Source organism: Natrix helvetica, assembly GCF_964273705.1.
Source record: "Natrix helvetica genome assembly, chromosome: 1".
Taxonomy (NCBI): Eukaryota; Metazoa; Chordata; class Lepidosauria; order Squamata; family Natricidae; genus Natrix; species Natrix helvetica.
In genome coordinates, this window is record NC_138548.1 from 342322263 (window position 1) to 342345287 (window position 23025).

The 23025-nt window shown below is 44.0% G+C and overlaps 1 protein-coding gene across 3 annotated transcripts in view; it reads right to left on the bottom strand.

The window, feature by feature from the left end:
• PLXNB1 (plexin B1) overlaps positions 1-23025 on the bottom strand; it is a 205177-nt gene that overhangs the window by 75357 nt on the left and 106795 nt on the right. For all 3 annotated transcript variants that reach the window (XM_081947378.1, XM_081947379.1, XM_081947380.1), the window contains 4 exons: positions 13614-13742; positions 7931-8031; positions 4713-4845; positions 1341-1497 (listed from right to left, as the gene is read on the bottom strand). In XM_081947378.1, coding sequence (XP_081803504.1) covers positions 1341-1497; positions 4713-4845; positions 7931-8031; positions 13614-13742 — 520 coding nt within the window. The remainder of the gene's footprint in view (positions 1-1340; positions 1498-4712; positions 4846-7930; positions 8032-13613; positions 13743-23025) is intronic.

Consider the following 23025-nt stretch of genomic DNA (forward strand, 5'->3'; position numbering starts at 1 on the left):
TACCTTTGGACCTTTCTGAACATTGGGATATTTTAAGCTGTCACCTGCATAAATTAAACACCGAGTACATTTTTCCCCCTCCTGTTTTTCATAAACTTAGGGAGTAACCTGTCGCAAAATACCAGGCCACAATTTCGCCCTTCCTCATTCTGGTAATGCCGTTAGTTATTCTCCTCACAGCTTTCAAAGCAAGACCGAATAAAAAGATGCGGCCCTGAGGCTGAAAAAAAAAGATGTCCATTCTAACCCTGCATCTCATACCATCAAGCTGAAGAACCAGCTGGTATCATCACAAAGTAAACTGTTTGCCGTTTCATTCTAACAGCCAGTGACGTGCAGTCAGGTGAGGCAAGTGAGGCACAGCCTCACCACTCTCATCATGAAAAAAAAAAGTAAAAGGAAAAAGCTGAGCTAGTTGCTGCCTCACCGTGGATGACTCTGCTTAACCTCACTGGTGCTCTCCCTCCCCAAGTGTAGTGACTTCCTCCCCAGGACCCCATTCATTTCTCTCTCTCACACACACAGCTGGATAAAACTATATAAAAATCTAGCCCAGCTTCACTGATTACAAGTTTGAAAAGGCAACGTGGCTCCACCTGCAATCAAACTACACTTGGGGAGGGAGAGCACAAGCGAGCACTGAGGAGACCACAGGAGGAGGCAGGAAGCCAGGCAAAGAGCCAGGCTGTAGTACACACACTTCCCCCCAGCCTCTTTCTTTTGGAAGGCTTGGCTCCCCTCCGGCTTCTCTGCCTCTCCTCTCACCCCAGCCTGCCAGCAGGAGGTGGTGGGTGGGCTTTATTGTGTTCCAGGCATTTCCCACCCAGACAGCAGGCTGCATTTGCAATGGTGGAGGTGTTTGGGAAAGGCAGCAGGGGAATGGAGGGGGGGGGATGGCAGAGGAGCTGCTTTCAAGCCACTGGAAAAGATATCCAATCCAACTTTTGTGTGTGGGGTGGTTTGTTTGAGAGTGAGTAAGAGAGGGAAGGGGTAGGAGAGATAGTCCAATCCAACTTCTGTGTGTGTGTGTGTGTGTGTGTGTGTGTTTGAGAGAGGGGGAGGAAGGGAGAGAGGGAGGAAGGAGGGGAAGGAGAAGAAAAAGAAAAAGAAAGAAGGAGCAAAGGAGAAAAACAAATGCTGTCGCTTTAAATTGGAACTGAGCATGCCTGGCTGTGGAATTCTGGGAGTTGAAGTCCACAAGTCTAAAAATATTTGAAACCCAGCACTGTGTCAGTGCCTCACCAGTCATAAACCTCACCGCACGTCACTGCTAACAGCGGCCTGCTTATGCTTTCTAAAAGAAATTCCACCGCAGAGATCTCTCTGAATATGCCACTTACCTGTCCCTGCATTCAAACTTGGGGCATGGTTGGGCTCTGGCGAGGGGCACATAATGCCTGAACCCATCAATATAGCTGGGCTCTTATATTCTCCAAAGAAGCAAGAATAGGACTCTCCGTTCTGTAGGGCTGGCAAGTCCGAAAAAGTCAGGAATATCTGTCAATCAGAAAGCAGACAGATCAGTACAGTAATTTGCTTTTCCTAAGGAAGATTCTCTTGTATAATGAGCATTCAATACAATACAATAGCAGAGCTGGAAGGTACCTTGGAGGTCTTCTAGTCCAACCCCCTGCCTAGGCAGGAAACCCTATATTGTTTCAGTCAAATAGCTATCCAACATCTTCTTAAAGACTTCCAGTGTTGGGGCATTCACAACCTCTGGAGGCAAGCTGTTCCACTGATTAATTGTTCTAACTGTCAGGAAATTTCTCCTCAGTTCTAAGTTGCTTCTCTCCTTGATTAGTTTCCACCCATTGCTTCTTGTTCTACCCTCAGGTGCCTTGGAGAATAGTTTGACTTCCTCTTCTTTGTGGCAACCCCTGAGATATCGGAACACTGCTATCATGTCTCCCCTAGTCCTTCTTTCTCTTAAGCTAGACATACCCAGTTCCTGCAACCGTTCTTCATATGTTTTAGTCTCCAGTCCCCTAATCATCTTTGTTGCTCTTCTCTGCACTCTTTCTAGAGTCTCCCCTCTCTCCCCTTTTGAAAATGAGTGAGGGAGAATGGAGAAAAACAGATTTGTTTGTCAGGTGTGAGAAACCAGGAGCCAGGATAGAGTTCAAAAGCACTCTGAGTTTATTCCATACACAAGAATCTGATCTACTCAAGGCCAATTGATGCCAGATAAGAGTCAAACAACTTCAAGGGGAGAAGGGGATACATTTTTGGGGGGGGGGGGGGGTCGGGTCTAGGGACTCCAGACTGATGATATATTTGGCCCATCCCTTAGGGTCAGCCTGGTCATTTCCTACATTGTGGGGATAGGTCAGGGGTCAGCAAACCGCAGCTCTGGAGCCACATGTGGCTTTTTCATCCCTCTGCTGTGGCTCCACAATTGATAGGACTTTCAGCTAGGACGGGTAGAGGAAAAAGGGATGCTGCTCTAGGAGGAGACTCTATGGTGGGGGAAGCAGACTTCCAATCGGCTCCAGAATTGAACGGGGGGGTGGGCGGGCTTCCAGTTAGGACCCTTGTGGCTCTTTAAGTATTTAAGGTTCCCAATCCCTGGGATAGGTGATATGTGTGTTAAGAGATCTGTCCAAATCTGTGTAAACTGACAGCACTTCTCTTTCACCAGAAGTGACATCCAGGCCTCCCCAAACATCCTTGTAAAATATGTGGATGGTCAACTAAGCTTTAAATAGGCCAGATGAAACATAACTGTAAATTTAAAAAAAGTATAAATTTTGGCTGTAATTGCGCAATGTTCTTGATTAAATCAATTGTGCTGTATATATTGTGTTTACACATTGTGTAAAGTTGGGTGGGAATGACGTGTTTCCTTGTTTTCTGCTTACTGTGTTATTTGACTCAGGCCAAATAGGTTAGTAACCAGATTAGTAACCAGATTAAGCATGTGAATGAAGATATTCTGTCAAAATGTAATTTCCTCCAATCATATCCATGTATTAATTTACTGCTGAGTTGAATCTGCCTCCCCTAATCATCTTACTGATTTCCAAGTTGAGGAAGGCCAGTTTCGACGGTCAAAGGAACACAGGATTTTTGTCCATTTATTCCACAAAAACTGCACAATGGAAAAACAAGAAAGGAATAGAATGGCCCTCTGGTGCTTAGGAAGAGGTTTCTTCTCACATGGGATTACCTGGGAGGATTAAAGCTTTCTACTTGTTCTGAAGACGAAGAATAAAATGACTTGGATTTGGTTCTCCCATATTCCCCTAAGAAGGTCTCCACAAGCTGTACAAACTTAAAGTGAAAAACCAAGAGTGAGCTTTCACCCAGGCACTGGACTGGCATTAACCTTTTGCAGTATGTTCTTGCATCAAAACTTCTGGGCATCTGAAGTTCTAAATTCGTGAATTCTGGATAGTCGTTAAACATTACTACACTGGATTTTTGGATTTTTTAAAATTTCTTAAATCAGAAGCAACCTTCACAACCAGTACCAACATTCTATTCTGCTTCCAGGGTGGGATATGTCAAAGCCATGTTCATTGAGCCGTGGTGGTGCAATGGTTAGAGTGCAGTACTGCCGGTTGCTTCTGCCGGCTGCTTGCAATTTGGCAGTTCGAATCCCACCAGGCTCAAGGTTGACTCAGCCTTCCATCCTTCCGAGATGGATAAAACGAGGACCCAAATTGTTGGGGGCAATAGGCTGACTTTGTAAACCGCTTAGAGAGGACTGTAAAGCACTGTGAAGCGGTATATAAGTCTAAGTGCTATTGCTATTGCTGTTACCTAGTTTGGGCACTGAAATGCTTGCAAGAAAACTGGTTTTCTTGCAAGCATTTCAGAGACCACCAAGGATCCTGCAGTACTCTTTATTGACCTACAGGAGGGGTACTTTTGTTTCCATCACAACTGAAAGATGGCTAAGTTAGAACAAGGAAGATTTAGGACCTAACCTCAGATATACGGGCAGAGACAAAGAAACTGTCATTCAGTGTGAATCTTCAATCACTGACACTTTCCTAAGGGATTGGAAAGGATTATTGACCAAAATTCTGGGAGCTGCTACCTAACAACACTGAAGTGATCTGGAGATCAACAGAGTTGGAAGAGACCATGTAGGTCATCCCCTGCCCAAACAGGAGACTCTTCACCATTCCTGACAGATGGCAGTCCAGTCTCTTCTTGAAAGCTTCCAGTGATGAAGCTCCCACAACTTCCGAAGGCAAAGCTGTTCCATTGGTTGACTGTTCTCACTGTGAGAAAAATTTCTCCTTATTTCTACGTTGAATCGCTCCTTGATCAGTTTCCATCCATTGTTCCTTGTGTGGAGTTCAGGTGCTTTGGAAAATAGCTTGACCCCCTCCTCTCTGTGACAGCCCCTCCAATATTGGAACATTGCTAGGGTGCCTCCCCTGGTCCTATTCTATTTGACTCAACATCTATTTGACTCAACGTCTTCCGCCTATCTGTTCATCCCACCCTTCTTCTCTTTTGGCCCACGCCACGCTTCTATTCCATCCACCTGTTCTGAACAAGCATCTTTCGGTTCGAATTGTTATCCAATAATCAACATCCATTTAGCATTTTGCAATAATAGCAAAAGCGTAAATAGGCTCCACGTTCTCTCTTCCTGTAAAATATGTGCATGACACCCAGGCTTTTGCTGTCACCGGAGGGTGAGGAGCCATCTCATGATGCCTTCAAAGGGAAATGTTACGGGTCACAGAGCTCACATTTTTCTGTTCTTCCCTGCTGATGCTGGTGGGGCTCAGGGACAGGATGGATAGACACTGCTGGGCAGAGTGAAAGCCCCACAGCCACTGCTCTTCCACATGGAACCTGGTGCATTCGGAGCGACGGCTACACCTGCAGAGACACGCATAAAGGCAGAGCAACGAGACTCTTGAATGAGACGATTGTATTATAGCAGCGATGGCGAACCTTTTTTGGCTCGTGTGCCATAAGTGGGGGGAGCGCAGTGGGGTAATGTGCAGGTGTGCCACACCCATAATGCAATGCGCGACCCCCCAGTGTGCATGCATGCACTACAGGTGTTCCCTCCCATTTTTGCATGCTTTTTTTGCCCTCCCCAGGCTCCAGAGGCTTTATAGGAGCCTGGGGAGGGCGAAAACAGCCTCCCCCGTCCCCCCGGAAGCCCTCCGGAGGCTTGAGGGACCTTCAGGATGCTTCCGGAGCAGTCAAAACGAACCTCCGAGCAAACCGCTAGTCCGTTCCTGAACTTCCGGTTTGCCCATAGGGCTGTTTTTTTGCACTCTGGAGGCTTTAGGGAAGCTCATGAAGCCTCTGGAGGGTCTCCGGGGGGGGGGCGCAGGGGAGGCTCTTTTCACCCTCCCCAGGCTCCTATAAAGGCTCTGGAGCCTGGGGAGGGCGAAAAATGGCTTTAAAAAAGGGTGAACTCAGCTGACAGGGCAGCGCCTCGTGTGCCCTGACAAATGGCTCCACGTGCCACCTGTGGCACGCGTGCCATGGGTTCGCCATCACTGTATTATAGGGTTGCCTGAAAACATCCATGCTGCTCCCAGAAAATATACTTCCTGGATAAGGAAAATAATGAATGCTGCTCTCAGCCCTTTGCTTAAGCCCCTAAAACTTAGCAACTTTAAGAAGACAACAGAACAGAATAGACTTTTTTTTTTTTTTGCCAAATGTGACTGGACACACACAGAATTTGACTCCGGTGTATTGGTAGTCCTTAACTTACGATCACAACTGAGGCCAAAATTTTGTTGTTAAGTGAGACATTTGCCCCATTTTACGAGCTTCCTTGCCACAGTTGTTAAGTGAATCCCTGCAGATGATAACCTAGTAAGCCAGCTTCCCCATAGATTTTACTTGTGAACAGGTCAGAAAAGGTGATCTCATGACTTTGGGACAGAGCAACAATCATAAGTACGAACCAGTTGTCAAGCTTCTGAATGTGGATCGCATGATGCTGCAAAGGCCGTAACACTGACAAATGGGCGTAAGCGACATTTTCCCCCCCCCAGTGCTGTTGTGAAATTGAATGGCCACTGAACAAACCGTTGTAAGTCAAGAACTACCTGCGTGAGCTCTCAGTGTACATACAAACAACAATATAATATAATCGTAAGATACCAATGAGAAAAGGTGGTAGAAAAAGATAAGAAGGATGTCTGGACTTTAACTCCCTAAATTCTGCAAGTTGAAGCCCAGATATCCTAAAGTTGCTAAGGTTTTGAAGCACTGCCTTGTGGAATAATCAGATGAGGTTGATCCGTAAGTTGGTTTAATTTGGAGAAACTCCCTAACTCTGTGATGGTGAACCTATGGCACGGGCAAACCCGAACTTCCGGTTTGCGCGTTGGGCTGTTTTTCGCCCTCCGGACGCTTCAGGGAAGCCTCCTAAAGCCTCCGGAGGGAGAAAAACAGCCCAATGGGCAACCTGGAAGTCCATTCCCAAACATCCGGTTTGTGTGTTGGGCCATTTTTTGCCCTCCCCCAGCTCCTAGAAACCCTCTGGAGTCTGGGGAGGGCGAAAAATGGGCCTACTGGGCCCACCGGAAGTAGGAAAACAGGCTTCAGCTTCAGTTTCAGTTTCAGTTTATTAAATTTATAAACCGCCCCCTCTCCCCGAAGGGACTCGGGGCGGTGTACAGACAAAAATAAAATATACAATAGACAACAAAAATACAAAACCCCAGACAACAAATTAAACACTGTACAATAGTCATGAACTAACTGATAATTAAAACCAATTAAAACCAATTAAAATACCCCAGAATTTAAAAATTTAAAATGCCAGCCAGGAAGGTCAGGATTAGGTTATACTTATGATTGCGATTGGGCCAGGCCAGCTAATTGGAACAGGTGGGTCTTGAGTTTCTTACGGAAGGAACTTCCAGCCTAAGGAGGGCCTGCAGAGGGGCGGAGGGGGGGTAACATGTGAATGCGCGGGGGTCACGGTATGGAGGGGGGGTATTAAACTATGGGGGTGGGCACGCGAGCATGCACGTGTGTGTGCCTTTGGCACCCAAGGAGAAAAAGGTTCGCCCCCCACTGCCCTAACCATTAGCACTGGATCTTAGTTCCAAAGCCAAATCCTCGGTAATGTTTTTGATCCCTCATTAGAAACCAGCATTTAAAGAATGTTCTCAAGCAAAGAGAAAGCTTTTTAATGTGTGCTTTATGTTACTTATACCTACATAAATGCAAATAATATAGAAATAAGAATGCAACTCAGAAAACAAGGCCAAAATTGCTATTACACTTTTCTGCTTCCATTTAATTTTTTTTTTAAAAGAAATTTCCTCCAATCGTAATTCTCCAAACAGTGCTGAGAAAATACTGGAAAATTATAAATGGGGCATCATTTTCAATAAATTTCCTTTTATGTTTCTTGCCTGGTAACATTTGTTTGCATCCGTATGTGAAACAAGAGATAATGGGCTCTTGGAAGTGATTCTTCTTTCCCATTTAGAATCTGTTCGGTTAATTTACTCATAATTACCAAATCCCAGGAACAGATGTAATCAATGAATTTGTCTGGGAACCTCAGATGATCTCCAGAAGTAGATAATGCACTGCTTAACAAGGAGTTTTAATTAGTCCTTTCTAAATTGTAAGAACGATGTCCTGCCAAGCCTATTACGGAACAAATGTTTAGGATTTACAGGGACTTTATAACCAACTTCTTGAATTACAGTTTACAAGAACTTCCAAAAACATTGTATACGAATTCAGGACTACTGCTGCATGTGAGCAAAGGATTCTGCAAAATCCTCATTGGTGCCCCTGAAGGACCTCTTTAGAATCACCCAGCACAAAGTTATAGCAAAACTTTTGGGGAGGGGGTGGGTTGATTTTAGGATTGCATCTACTTCACCCTCTGGGCAATGTTGTTTTAATTTCTGGAAGTCAGCAGAGATGGCCCATATGAAAGCAGATGGATATGAATTAAATGAGGTCTTACTTTCCTTGAAGAACACACCAGCCACAATAGGGGTCTTTCACTGCCAAACAGGACTTGCAATCGGAGAACTGGGAACATTCAAAGACGGGGATTTTAGCCAACTGGAAGAGAGAAGCAGAGAATGGATTTTGACATTTTATAATTCAATCCCAGCATTCTCCTAGGAACTCAAGACAATGCACAGAGCAGGTCTCTCCTCATTCGATCCCACAACAGTTTTTGGAAGCTGACCTCCATAGATGACCAGAAACTTGAGCCTGGAATTCCCTGTTCAGTTCAAAAGCCCAAGCACTTTCCAAATTAAGAGTCTGTATTGCTCTATTTGGGACGCGGTGGCTCAGTGGCTAAGACGCTGAGCTTGTAGATCAGAAAGGTCGGCAATTCGGCAGTTCGAATCCCTAGCGCCACATAACAGAGTGAGCTGGACAAGTGAGCTTGTCCAGCTTCTGCCAACCTAGCAGTTCAAAAGCACATAAAAATGCAAGTAGAAAAATAGGGACCACTTCGGTGGGAAGGTAATACTGCACCATGCACCTTCGGCATTGAGTCATGCTGGCCACATGACCATGGAGACATCTTCGGACAGCGCTGGCTCTTTGGCTTTGAAACGGACATGAGCACCGCCCCCTAGAGCCAGAAACTACTAGCATGCATGTGCAGGGGAATCTTTACCTTTATTGCTCTATTATCCTGGGGACATGGGCAATGGTTTCTTAATTTCCCTTAATCTCAACACTTGTCATTTGAAGAAGTGCAGGGGAAGAGAATTTAATCAATTCATTTTGATAATGTATCACTACAGGGGTTCCTCAATTGACGACTGCTTGTTTAACAATGCTTCAAAGTTAGGACAGCCTCAGGAAAAATGGTCGTTCTCGAAGTCACGACTGTTGCCCACCCCTACAATCACTCGTTCACAATTCAGGCACTTAAGCGACTGGCTCATATTTACAATGGTTGCAATTTCCTCGCGGTCATCCGATTCCAGTTTACAACCTTTCCAGCTGGCTTCTGACAAGTAAAGTTATCAGTATATTGAGAGTTCATGACTGGAAGAGACATGGCAACCGAGTCAGGCAATGAGGGCTGTTTGAAAACTGAAACAGTATTTGCTGGAGACAACTAGGAGCCTGGGTGAGGCTTAGCTCAACTGTTCTGTACTAAAACTAGTCTGAGCTCTGAACTGAAACTGAAACTGTTCTCTGCCTGTGTTTTGCTTGTATTTACTACCATGTTGAAAAAACTGCTTTTGGTATTGTATATTTACTTCATGAGTTATATTATATCAGTGGTGAGTTCCGGATCCCGGTACGGTTGGAACGGGCCCGGTGTTGCCCACATGGATGGGTGCGGTGTGCGCAGACATCCACCCATGCGTTGTACCTACCTGCGATGCTTCCGCAAGCCTCTGTGATTCTCCAGCTGCTCGGTGGAGCGTTGCACAAGCACCTTATGTGCTATGCGTGTGCGCGGAAGCACCAAAAGCTTAAAGGACAGATAAGGAGCTCGGGCGGGCAGGTGAGCCCTCTGGAGCACTGTACCAGAAAGGTACCCGGTGCTCCGGGCAGGCTCCGGTATGCCCGTACCGGACCGTACCGCCTGCAACCCACCACTGTACTATATATAAAGAGAAGTTAATGAATCCTGCTGAGTCAGTTACCTGTGTGTGCTTTCTGGATGTGATCGCTGCAACAAACTCTGACAAAGCTGGGGAAACTATATTTGCCTAACAACTGTGTGATTCACTTTCCCGACCACATGATTCGCTTAACAGTCTCAGTAAAAATGGTCATAAAATTGGGTCTAGTCACATGATGACTCACTTAATGAAAGCATCACTTAGCAACCAAAATTCTGATCCTAATAGTGGTTCTACTACCTGTACTTCCTTCCGTGTTAGAAGCAGAAGCAGATTGTTTTCATTATTAAAAGTTCTAAGATTCATATCTGTGTATAAATGTATTTGGTTCAAAAACCACATATTAAAATTTTGGTTTTGGAGTAGTTCCTGTTTTAATAATGAAAGGTCTATTATTACTGCATCGAAAGGCTCTGTTTTTCATAGGTGATTCTGACTGAAAACAACAGCCTTAGTTTAAATATGCAGAATATATCCAGGCCTGCCCAGTTCTGTCATTGCTTGCTGCAGGTGGGAAAATTATCAAAGATCCAGAAAGTTACAGCAATACCAGGAAGGAGGGTGCTTGCAAAATCGGTGGGCGAGAAGAGTGGGGGCTCCGACGAAATTTTCTGGCATTGGATTTATATCAAGGTTGAAATTCCTAATTGGCTTGGACACAGAGCTAGTGGTTCCTAATGAGAAACTTGATGGAGGGCTGATAAAAAACAGAAAGCGATCAATGGCACCGGACTGGGGGAGATTCTTAGATAGAGGACAATTTCATCTGCTAGGTTTATTCCAACCAGTTATCTGATCTTTTTGGCTAAGGTACAGTATTGTCTGAACCATTTTATAATTAAAAAGCTAACATTAATTCTGCCTCCCTAGCCCTCATGAATGCTATGAAATGGGGCCCTTTGAACTAATTCCTAAAAATGTGCTTTGCAACATTCATGAGTTCAAAACACAGCACCTTTCTATAACTCTTTAACATTATTCTGGACCTGTCCCATGATCACCCAGCAACTGGGGAGGCTGATACCTAGTTTGAAGGGAATAGAATAGAATATAGACTAGACTAGACTAGACTGGACTTGACTGGACTGGACTGGACTGTACTGGACTGGACTGGACTGGACTAGACTAGACTAGACTAGACTAGACTAGACTAGACTAGAATAGAATAGAATAGAATAGAATAGAATAGAATAGAATAGAATAGAATAGAATTCTTCATTGGTCAGGTGTGGGCACACAAGGAATTTGTCTTTGGTGCAAATGCTCCCAGTGTTCATAAAGAAAAATAAAATAGAATACACTCATCAAGAAAGACACAACAATTTTTTAAAAATGCAGACTAGACCCACATAACACACACACACACACAAACACACATCATTTTCCAAAGCACTGTTTTGGTGCTGAGCGCAAAGCCTTGCACGGCCCTATTGTGCGTTGCAGACAAAAGTGAGAGTTTTACTTCACCCACGCCAGAGAAACAAATAACAAACACCGTAACAAATCTTGACCACTGTAAAAATCAAAAGCCAGACACAACTGGCCAGCCCTGTCAAAAGAAAGGCCAAGAAGGCCTTACGTAGTGTGGGAAGGAGAAAAAGGCACACGTGGGTTTGATGATGGTTTCTATATAGAGAGGTTGTTCTTGAAATCCAGCAGTTGCCCAAAACTTTTTTTGGCTATGGCTTTTTAATTTCGTCAGTAACAATTATTTATTAGAGGTTCTGGATTCTTGTGGGCCTGCAAAGTCTGACAATGTTGCATTTACTCTGATGGGGCTGATTTGCAAATAAATGGACTGCAGTCCATAGGTGCTAGATAGTTTAATGCCTACATGTTTGTATGCTCATTCTTAAGTATAGTTACATAATCAGTCTTAAGTCCTGGAGTCCTTGGGAAAAAAACAGGTAACAAGATGAGAGATAAATTAAAGGAAAGTGTGTTTGTGAGACCGGTCCCTTTTCTAAATCCATATCCATTTTACGATTACATCTTTATTTCACTTTGAGCTTAATGCTCTTATTTCCTGAGTAAATGCCACTTTAAACATGGCAAAGGTATATGATCTGAAGTCTCCATAGCAACCATCCAAACATCAGTGGGCTAATAACATCTGAAAGGCCATGATTATATTTAAATGTCTTTCAAGTTGCAAGCAAGGACATCCCTTGTTTTAAAAAAGAGTACCAAATACTTATTACCAAATAAATGATTCTTGCTCATTTCCACAAGGATGTTTCTGTAAGACTGCTGATCAAATTCTAATTAAATATAGATGCTTCTATTGTATTTTATTCTATGGGCACACACATTTGCACGCCTTAGATATGCCACATATCAGAGCAATCAATTCCTTAAGTTGATTTTCTCCAGCTGTTCCACAAAACTTAAGCTAAGGTTTGTAAACCTTATTTCTACATTGCTTTATTTCTCTTGAGATCTTGTACTACATTCGTGGCTTTATTTTCAATTTTATTTCAAAATGAAATGCAACTCCATAGGTCAAACTAAATTAATACACAGCCTTTGCTTCTGGCACAGGAGCTTCCAATCTTCAACAATCATCTGGATATTACGACTTTGTTATATTTATTCATGGATGCGTATTTTTCATCCTTTTCTACAGGTGTGGGTAACTACAGCCCCTCTACGACCTGTGAACTTCAACTCCCAGTATTCCTGAGCATGGCCGGCTCAGGAATTCTGGGAGTTGAAGTTCACAGGCCAGAAAGGAGCTATACTTGCCATCCCTGCTTTATTACACCAATAGCTCCATTTTATAAGAATGTCGGAACAATTTTTCCTTTGGGGAACATAGGATGAAAAATACATTGAATCACCAAATGTGGCCGAAAGACCACATGCTGCAAGGCCATAAAGATTTCATCAATTCCAAATCATTTGGTACACCTCTAATATTTAGAATACTGTTTTATTTATTAGATTTTTTTAACTCTTATTTATTACGTTTTTATTCTGCCTTTATTACTTTAGAAATAACTCAAGGTAGCAAGCATACCTAATAAAGTACACTTTCCTATGATTATTTTCTCCACAAGAGACCAGTGAGGTGGGTTGAACTGAGAGAGAGAGGGAGATTGTCCCAACTGGTTTTTCATGCCTAAGGCAGGACTAGAACTCAGTCTCATAGCTTCCATTTTCTTCAGGAGCCAATTTTGTAGCATTTAAAAGGGAATTATGCCTGAATATCGGTGCACAGCTGTGCCATTAAGACAGAATAATCCTACACACGCTTGCTTGGAACCAATACCCTATTATAGTCCTATCACAAATATTCTTGGGTATGGGTAAAAGATAGGATTGTATCCTTAAATGTTTAGATGCAGAATTTTTTTTTCTTCTGCAATGTTTTTGTTAAGGTCTGAAGTGGGATACATTAGTTATAGAATATAAAATATAGAGTAATAGAGTTGGAAGGGACCTTGGAGGCCTTCTAGTCCAACCCTCTGCTCAAGCAGGAAACCCTACACCACTTCAGACAAATGGTTATCCAACATCTTCTTACAAACTTCCAGTGTTGGGGCATTCACAACTTCTGGAGGCAAGTTGTTCCAATGATTAATTGTTCTGTCAGGAAATTTCTCCTTAATTCTAGGTTGCTTCTCTCCTTGATTAATTTCCACCCATTGCTTCTTGTCCTGCCTTCAGGTGCTTTGGAAAATAGTTTGAGTCCCTCTTCTTTGTGGCAGCCCCTGAGATATTGGAACACTGCTATCATTTCTCCCCTAGTCCTTCTTTTCATTAAACTAGACATACCCAGTTCCTGCAACCGTTCTTCATATGTTTTAGTCTCCAGTCCCCTAATTATCTTTGTTGCTCTTCTCTGCACTCTTTCTAGAGTCTAAACATCTTTTTTTACATCATGGCTGAGGATTCAGTTTGGACACTACTGGGTTCTTTTACTCTACTGATTTAGCATGCCCCATACAGAACACAACGGAACAGAACAGAACAGAACAAGCTCTCTCATCATCATATGATGCTTTTCCTCATCTCTATCAACAGGTCCTCATCTATTCTCACCATTGACTGAGTCATGACGTAGAGGTGCTCCTTCGGCTGGTCGAACAGAAGGTCTCTACATACTGCACTGTTCGGCTGGATCATCAAAGAAGCATAGAGGATGGTCTCTCCTGTTGTTTCCATGTAGCCCTGCAAGGTAATAAATCAAAATGGCTAATGTTTGATCTATCTCTCTCTATATATATATAACTTGGTACACAGGTGACTTACTCTCTGGAGAAAAATACTGTGGGGGTATGACACCCCTAAAGCCCTTCGAGGTGTATGTTCTGTTAAGATACAGCCTGTTGTGCCATAAAATGGCTTCTACTGTACATCACAGTGGAGTTGCCATAGTAATGGCTTCACAGTACTCCACAAGGGGGCTCCCTCTGGTAAGGGTGAAAATCCAACATTAGAAATTACATTTGGTCCGGACATTCCCCACTATAAATAAATACCCAGGCAATGCCAGGTTATTAGTTAGTTTAATTTAAAGCGGTAGAGGAACTAAGCAGCTCTTGGAGGAAGTATTTTGGTGAAAAGAAAGATTATTTTTATACCTCTTTATCAGAAACCTTCCTGAATACTCAATGTTGCAGTCAAAGTAAACTAGAGATTGGCATTTTGGGGTAGGGAGCCCTACAGCACACAATCATGCAATAGTGTGGGTACCTCCCCAAAAATAGACAGGGCCAACCCAAAGGTGCTTTTTCAAGAGGCAATTGGACTTCCTCGTTTTTCTTTGAAGATGTTTCGCTTCTCATCCTGAAGAAGCTTCTTGGATGAGAAGCAAAACATCTTCAAAGAAAAAAAAAACCAGAAAGTCCCGTTGACTCTTGAAAAAGCACCTTTAGGATAACCATGACCTCTGGACGATTGAGAATCTCCATAGACCAGGGGTGTCCAAACTTGGGAACTTTAAGACTTGTGGACTTCAACTCCCAGAATTCCCCAGCCGGCTGGCTGGGGAATTCTGGGAGTTGAAGTCCACAAGTCTTAAAGTTCCCAAGTTTGGACACCCCTGCCATAGACACTTAGGACCAAAATCTCACAAGCTCACCCAAACCTCAGAAAACTGTTGTAGGTCCTAATCTAGGTTTCTTCATATTCTCAACTGAAAATCTTATCGGTGCCATGAAATCTCGCCAATTTCAATCATCCTGACGTTTTTAATTAACCGTTATTTAATTTTGGCAACTTTAGGTGCTATTGATGATGGCCCCAGAGGCCCAGTGTTCATTGTCAAGTTCTGGTGCAAATATCCTTTAAGACATTTCCGTCAAACTTAGTTACATTTCAAATTGATAAAAAAGATGGAGAAGAACGCTGCGTTGCCGTCTGTTCGCTGGGAATATTAGATCACGATAATGGTGTTAGGAGGAGAAACTTGCCATCTGGAAGGTGGCTGAGAAAGGCCCCTCCCTCCCAACTCAGGTTTGTAAAAAGGCAGCTTGATGTAGAGCTGAAAGGGGAGTATGCAAACAATTGGGACTCTTGAAAAAGCAAAAGCAAATGGTTGCCAGATTAAAGCAGGACCAGGGGGAAGAAGATGGGGAGGAGCAGCTGGGCTGGTGTTCACTGCATTAAACAGATGTGGCTGGACATGTCCCTGCATTGGAACTGTTAGGATAATACTCCTCAACTCTCCTCCAGCACCTCAAGGGAATGAAATACAGGTAGCCCTCAAGTTTTTACGACAACTTGTTACCTCCAATGTCTCTTCCAACTCTGTTATTCTGGTGGTAGTTCAACACACACAAGGGGCGTAAAGCAGGAGTGTCAAACTCAAAGCCTGGGGGCCAGATCCGGCCCACCACGGGGTGCTTAGATTTGGCCCGTGAGGCCACCCTGAAAACAGTGAGACTGGCCCGCGATGCCTCTGCCAGCAAAAACAGAGCGCGGGAGGGCTGCACACGGGTCCTGCCGAGCTCCGTTTTCACTGGCAGAGGGTTGCAGGATGCCGTCGCAGCTGAAAACGGAGCTCAGGAGCTCCCTTGACACGAGTGACATTGAGCTGGCCACGCCCACCCGGCCACACCCATTCCCCGCCCCTCTGAAGTCAAGCACAACCCTGATGTGGCCCTCAATGAGATCGAGTTTGACACCCCTGAACTAAAGGAAAATAATTCTAGCGAAGTATGACTCAAACTTGGCAACTTTAAGAGGTTTGAAATGAATTCCTGCATACTCAGCCATCATGGAGTATTCAGGAAAAGAAGTCGACACCTCTTTAAAGTTGCCCGGCTTGAGAAATATTGCCCCAATGGGTAAGAAAGCATACAGAAGGGTGCCATATCTGTTCACCTATTGCAAGATTGTGCCAAGGAAACCACCATTTCTTGAACAGCAGTGTATACAACCATTGTGTGTCAAACCATTCTGAGCATGACATTCCCCTGAAGTCCCATTTGCAGCACAAAACTGTTATTTACCGTCCATTCCAAGCACAAAACGGCTGCTCAGAACCTTTCCTGCCCTTGAAAACAGAACTTTCATGCTTCCTGTGGGATTTGCGGTGTGAGTTCAAATAGATCAAATGAAACGCTTTGCACTCTCCTACCCTGCGACCTAGAGAGGATCCAGATGTGAAATAATGTAGATACGGCCTTGGGAAGAGGAAAGGGAACAATGAATTATTAAGAGTGGGGGAAGAGGGAAACGCAGGGGGTGGGGGTGGGGGAATCTCAAAATAATGCCCCCTTCTTGGTTTTGTTAAGTATAAGATGTAAAGAGAAACTATGCAGGATGAAGGCAAATATACAAGATAATGATACAGGATAATGCTGTAGATCCAATCTGGGCCAGTCACCGGGACCAGAGGTTTAGTCTTCCAAGCTTTGGGACTCAGATTAACAGATTAACTGAGTTGGAAGGGACCTTGTAGGTCATCTAGTCCTATAGGAGACCCCACACCATTTCTGACAAGTGGCAGTCCAATCTCTTCTTGAAAGCTTCCAGTGATGAAGTTCCCACGACTTCTGAAGGCAAGCTTTCCATTGGTTGATTGTTTTCACTGTCAGAAAAGTTCTCCTTATAATACAATACAATACAATAGTAGAGTTGGAAGGGACCTTGGAGGTCTTCTAGTCCAACCCCCTGCCTAGGCAGGAAACCCTATACCATTTCAGGCAAATGGCTATCCAACATCTTCTTAAAGACTTCCAGTGTTGGGGCATTCACAACTTCTGGAGGCAAGCTGTTCCACTGATTAATTGTTCTACATCGTGGCGACCAAAACTGAATGCAGTATTCCAAGTGTGGCCTTACCAAGGCATTATAAAGTGGTATTAACACTTCACGTGATCTTGATTCTATCCCTCTGTTTATGCAGCTTAGAACTGTGTTGGCTTTTTTGGCAGCTGCTGCACACTGCTGGCTCATATTTAAATGGTTGTCCACTAGGACTCCCAGATCCCTTTCACAGTTACTACTACTGAGCAAGGTACCACCTATACTGTACCTGTGCATTCCATTTTTGTTGCCTAAATGTAGAACCTTACTCTTTTCACCATTGAATTTCATTTTATTAGATAGTGCCCAAAGTTCAAGTTTGTCAAGATCCTTCTGTATCTTTAGTCTATCTTCTGGAGTGTTGGCTATTCCTGCCAGCTTGGTGTCATCTGCAAATTTGATGAGTTCCCCATTTATTCCCTCATCCAAATCATTGATGAAGATGTTGAAGAGTACTTATTTCTAGATTGAATCTATCTTAAATTAATTTCTATCCATTATTCCTTGTCTGGCCTTCGGGTGCCTTGGAAAATAGGTTTTCCTCTCTGTGGCAGCCCCTCAAATATTGGAACATTGTTATCATGTCTCCCCTGGTCCTTCTCTTCACTAGACTAGCCATGCCCAGTTCCTGCAACCGTTCTTCATATGTTTTAGTCTCCAGTCCCCTAATCATCTTGGTTGCTCTTCTCTGCACTCTTTCTAGAGTCTCCACATCTTTTTTATAGTGTGGTGACCAAACCTGGATGCAGTACTCTAGGTGTGTGCTGGAGCCCATCACCAGGGAACTTCTCTTTCTCCAGAATGTGAGAGAGAAATTCCCTAAGGATGGACTCCAGCACATTCCGAAAACTTGGAAAACTAAATTCTGGTGTTAGAGACCGACCCAGAGTGGATCCTAGAAACTGTGCAGGCTTTCAGGATTGTGATTATACCTCACTGAGAGTATTTTTAGAATCTATGTCGGTTCTGGTTCTTGACTTTGCTTATCTTTCCTTGCTGCTATTGGATTAGAAATGTAGGCAATGAAGCATTGCAATATCTGCTTTGGGATCCTTCTCTCCAGTCTGGTCCCCTCTATCGTTTTTTAGACAATCTATCAGGCCTTCACAGTTTGGTGCCATCAAAGAAAACCTTCCACAATGTTGTTACCCAAAACATAAAGCCATCTGCATTTTCCTATTCTGAAGTGCTGCAAATGGATGCCAAGATGTCCTTAGATATTGGAATGTCTTCCTCAGAAAGATAGTTTCTTTGCAGGTGGAAGCAAAATCCATTTTATTTTTCCCGGTCTTCTAATATTGTGTTGATGCTGTTGTGATTTTCGTCTTTTCTTTGGCTCTTTTTTTCTTTATTATTTTAACATTTGTTATATACGTTATTCTGCATTTTAAGCTACGTTGCAGTAGATGCTGTAATAAAGTTGTTTCTACCAACTATTGCATACGCTAGCATTTCTCAACCTCACCAACTTTAAATATGTGGACTTCAATTCCCAGAACCGCTAGGTGGCGATAATGCTCCAAAATGAAGCAAGATTGGTTCTTGGTATGGGCTGACTACTGTGGACTGACAGCATGAAGCATTGCTGTGGGACCAGGTGTGTCCATGGAGAGGCAGGGGAGCAGACAGTGATGGGTGCCTGATGATAAAGATAGACCTCAACTTAACAACAATTCATTTAGTGAAAAGTCTGTAGAGATTCTCAGTCATTCATGTCAGGGGTGAAATCAACTTACCTTCGCTACTGGTTCACAAATGTCAGCGCACGCAATCACAGAGCATCAAAAATTGTGACATCCGGGCGGATGGGTGGAGCCTCCCACCACCACCGCTGCCGGTTCGACCGAACTGGATAGAACCTGCTAAATAGCACCACTGATTCAGGTCATGGTTGTCCCAAAAGTGTTTTTTTCAGGAGGCTACCCACTTGCCCACTATCTGTCAGAGCTGAAGAAGCTTCTTGGATGAGAAGTGAAACATTTAAAAAAAAAAACAACCCCCAAACCAAGTCCAGTTGCTTCCTGAAAAAGCACATTTGGGGTATTCATTTACTGACCATTCAAAGTTACAATGGCAATGAGAAAAAAAAAGACTTATGACCGTTTTTCACGCTTACAAACCATTGCAGCATCCCTGGGATCATATGATCACAATTTTGTCCAGCCTGTATTTATGATGGTTTCAGTGTCCAGTGGTCACGTGATCACCTTTTGACAAGCAAAGTCAATGGGAAAGCCAGATTCACTTAACGGCTGTGTCACTAACTTAACAAGTGCAGCGATTCCCTTAACAAATGTGGCAAGGAAGTTCGTAAAGTAGACAAAATTCATTTAACAGTTGTTTTGCTTAGCAGAGGAAATGCTGGGCTCAATTGTGGTCATAAGCTGAGGACTACCTCTACTGTGATGTCTCATCACTCACCCTTTGGAAGATCATCCCCCGTGAGATTTTTCTGACTCTTATCTCAAAAGGGTCTAAAGCAGTGTTTCTCTTTAGCTGGCTGGGGAATTCTGGGAGTTGAAGTCCAGACATCTTCAAGTTGCCAAGGTTGAGAAACACTGGTCTAAAGCATGGGGTGTCAAACTGAAAACATCACATTGCCATCACGTGATATTTCACTTTCTCCCCATTCCCGGAGCTGGGGTGGGCGTGGCCTGCATGTGACCTAACCGGCCCGTGGGCCATCAGTTTGACACCACTGGGCTAAAGGGTCTGGAAAGCTGTTTGTTGTTTCTGGACACTTGTAGTTTTTCAATTCTTTATCATCTGCAATTGCTGGGTGTTTTTATGTTTTGCTGCCCAGAGCCATTACAAAGTTGGGCTGCCTTTTACACACAATATAAGAAATAAGTAAGGATTCACCATGAAACTGCCCCAATGTGTGGACTTGCATCAGCCTTCACAAAACGAGACCAAATCAAGACTCTTTGAGCGATGACATCATCACACACAGGCATCATTCTGGCACAGCAAGGTTGGATAAAGATACTGCTGTGTGGTACAGGTAGTCCTCACTTAACCACCACAACTGGGACTGGCAATTCCATCACTAACCAATACAGTTGTTAAATGAAACAACATGTGCCCAACTTATGTTATCACTTTTAGCTGTGGCTATTAAGCAAATCATTGAGTAATTGTTCAGTGCAACATAAGGGCCATGACTTGTGATTTCCTGCCACCTTCCCCATTGCCTTTGCTTCTCTGAATCTAGCTATGAAGGCAGGGGTGGGCTGCTGGGGGCTTGTAGGGGTTCGGGAGAACCTCTAGCTAAGATTCTGTGCAGTTTGGGGAACTCCCAAATCCAACTCCTGGCTGGCCTCGCCCACTTCTCCCCCCGCCCCAGAGTCCCCAAGCGGCCCAATTGAATGCAGGTAAGTGCAGGTAAGTGCAGAGGGCGCACAGAGGCTCGGGGAGCAGCTGCCAAAAAAGCCAACACAATTCTAGGCTGCATCAACAGAGGGATAGAATCAAGATCACGTGAAGTGTTAATACCACTTTATAATGCCTTGGTAAGGCCACACTTGGAATACTGCATTCAGTTCTGGTCGCCACCATGTAGAAAAGATGTGGAGACTCTAGAAAGAGTGCAGAGAAGAGCAACAAAGATGATTAGGGGACTGGAGACTAAAACATATGAAGAAGGGTTGCAGGAACTGGGTATGTTTAGCTTAATAGAAAGAAGGACTAGGGGAGACATGATAGCAGTGTTCCAATATCTCAGGGGCTGCCACAAAGAAGAGGGAGTCAAGCTATTCTCCAAGGCACCTGAGGGTACAACAAGAAGCAATGGGTGGAAACTAATCAAGGAGAGAAGCAACTTAGAACTGAGATGAAATTTCCTGACAGTTAGAACAATTAATCAGTGGAACAGCTTGCCTCCAGAAGTTGTGAATGCCCCAACACTGGAAGTCTTTAAGAAGATGTTGGATAGCTATTTGTCTGAAACGGTATAGGGTTTCCTGCCTAGGCAGGGGGTTGGATTAGAAGACCTTCAAGGTCCCTTCCAACTCTGCTATTGTATTGTATTGTATTGAAAAACGGGCCTACTGGAAATTCAGGAAGGCCAGAAATGGGCCTGGGGAGTCCCCCCCCCCCGGAGGCTCAAGGAAAGCCTCCAGAGCCTGGGGAAGGCAAAAACACTCTCTCCCGCCATGGTGCAGGAGTCCGACTAGGCCACGCCCACTATGGCCACGCCCACCCAGCAACCGGGCAGAGAAGCCCTTGCAAAAACTTTTGAAGCCGACCCCTGTAAGAAGGTCATGAATGGTTATCATGTGACTGAAGGAAGCTGAGACAGGTGTGAAGGCACCTGAATGGCAGTCACATGACCCTGGAATGCAGTAATGCTACAAGTTTGAGGTCTGGTTGTAAACCTGTTTTTTCAGCACCGTCGTAACTTAGGACAGCAGGTGAATGAGGCAATGGTAAGGAAGGATTACCTGTACTGCAAAGCCTCAGAAGGTCTTTTTGTCAGGCTAAACGAGAGCTGAGCTTCAGTCTGGATTTCTATGATGATCTTGCAGTTTCAGTTTTCTGATTTATAGTGTGGAAACTGCACACCAGATATCATGGATTTTTTCTTTTCATGAACCCCTCCCAAAATAATTGCCATTCTGGGTTGCAAAATCTTCCTTTTAAAAAAAAATAGAAAAGAAAAGAAAGCATTTCTGGGTGATAGCTGAGGGGGGAAAATGTAGTTCTCAATCTTGAGTCAAGGTTGTATTAAATGCCATTGCCACTAATGCAGCGATATATCAAATCAAGGTTCGTATCACAGGCTATTTATATGTGGAAAAATGAGCTTGGTGACTTTTCCGAATTCAGAAATGTACCTACTTTTAAAAAGAAGCCGTGCATTTCATCAAATATGCATTGCAGGGCAGAGTGTTCTACACCTGCCTGCATTGCCAAAAAGAAGAAAAATTATTTAGGGATACGTAACAGAATAATAAGAATAGAATGTATGTTTCTGCGATTTGCAACAAACGCGAAGGTTGGTGCTAGTTGAGGAATCTTAGACTCTAATTTTTCTTCAAGTTTCTGGTCCTCGACGAGGCCGTGTGAAATCTCAGAATTCGCTCAGTTCGCTGAAGCCACTCAAGTTTCTAGATATCTGTGAGCAATTTTATTTTGCTTGGATGCCAGATGTAGCCCCAGATAAAATCAAGAGAATTATTAGAGAAACTAGCCAAGCATAGGGCTGCAGTGGCTCAGTGGCTAAGACGCTGAGCTTGTCGATCAGAAAGGTCGGCAGTTTGGTGGTTCAAATCCCTAGCGCCGCATAACAGAGTGAGCCCCCATTACTTGTCCCAGCTTCTGCCAACCTAGCAGTTCGAAAGCATGTAAAAATGCAAGTAGAAAAATAGGAACCATCTTTGGTGGGAAGGTAACAGCGTTCCGTGCCCCTTCGGCATTTAGTCATGCCTGCCACATGACCACAGAGATGTCTTTGGACAGTGCTGGCTCTTCGGCTTAGAAATGGAGATGAGCACCGCTCCCTAGAGCCGGGAACGACTAGCACATATGTGCAAGGGGAATCTTTACCTTTACCTAGCCAAGCATATGTGTGAGACTTTAAAGTAACTATATTCCTTTATTTACTACATTTATGAGGCCATTTTTCTTGGGGAGTTCAAGGCACTGTGCATGGAGATTTCCACTTACAACTATATAAATCTATATATCCATCTATATATCCATCTATCCAATCTATAAATCCAAATAAACCTAAACCTAAACCTAAACCTATAGTAAGTTTAACAACTATTCATCTGGAATTATGTCCCCACAAGTAGGTGATCAAAATTTGTGCATTTGACAACCATTGCACATTGATGATATTGGCAATGTCCTGCTTATCTCCCCCCCCCCCCCCCCGCGCCTCACAGTCTCTCTCCCCTTTTGGCTGCCCTGAGTAGCATAGCTGATATGAAGAGGACGCTATATCTTCCTCCTACTTCCTGCAAAAATGCTTCCTGGAAGCAGGGTGAAGCCCAGTGCTGGCAGAGTCCTCAGAGCACCCCATTACTGCTGACCCCTGGCCACCATCACCTCCGAACAGACTTTGTTCTTACATAACATCAGAGTAACAGAGTTGGAAGGGGCCTCAGAGGTCTTCTACTCCAACTCCTTGCTCAAGCAGGAGACCTTAGACCCGTGACGGTGAACCAATGGCACAGCCCTCTCTGCGCGCAGG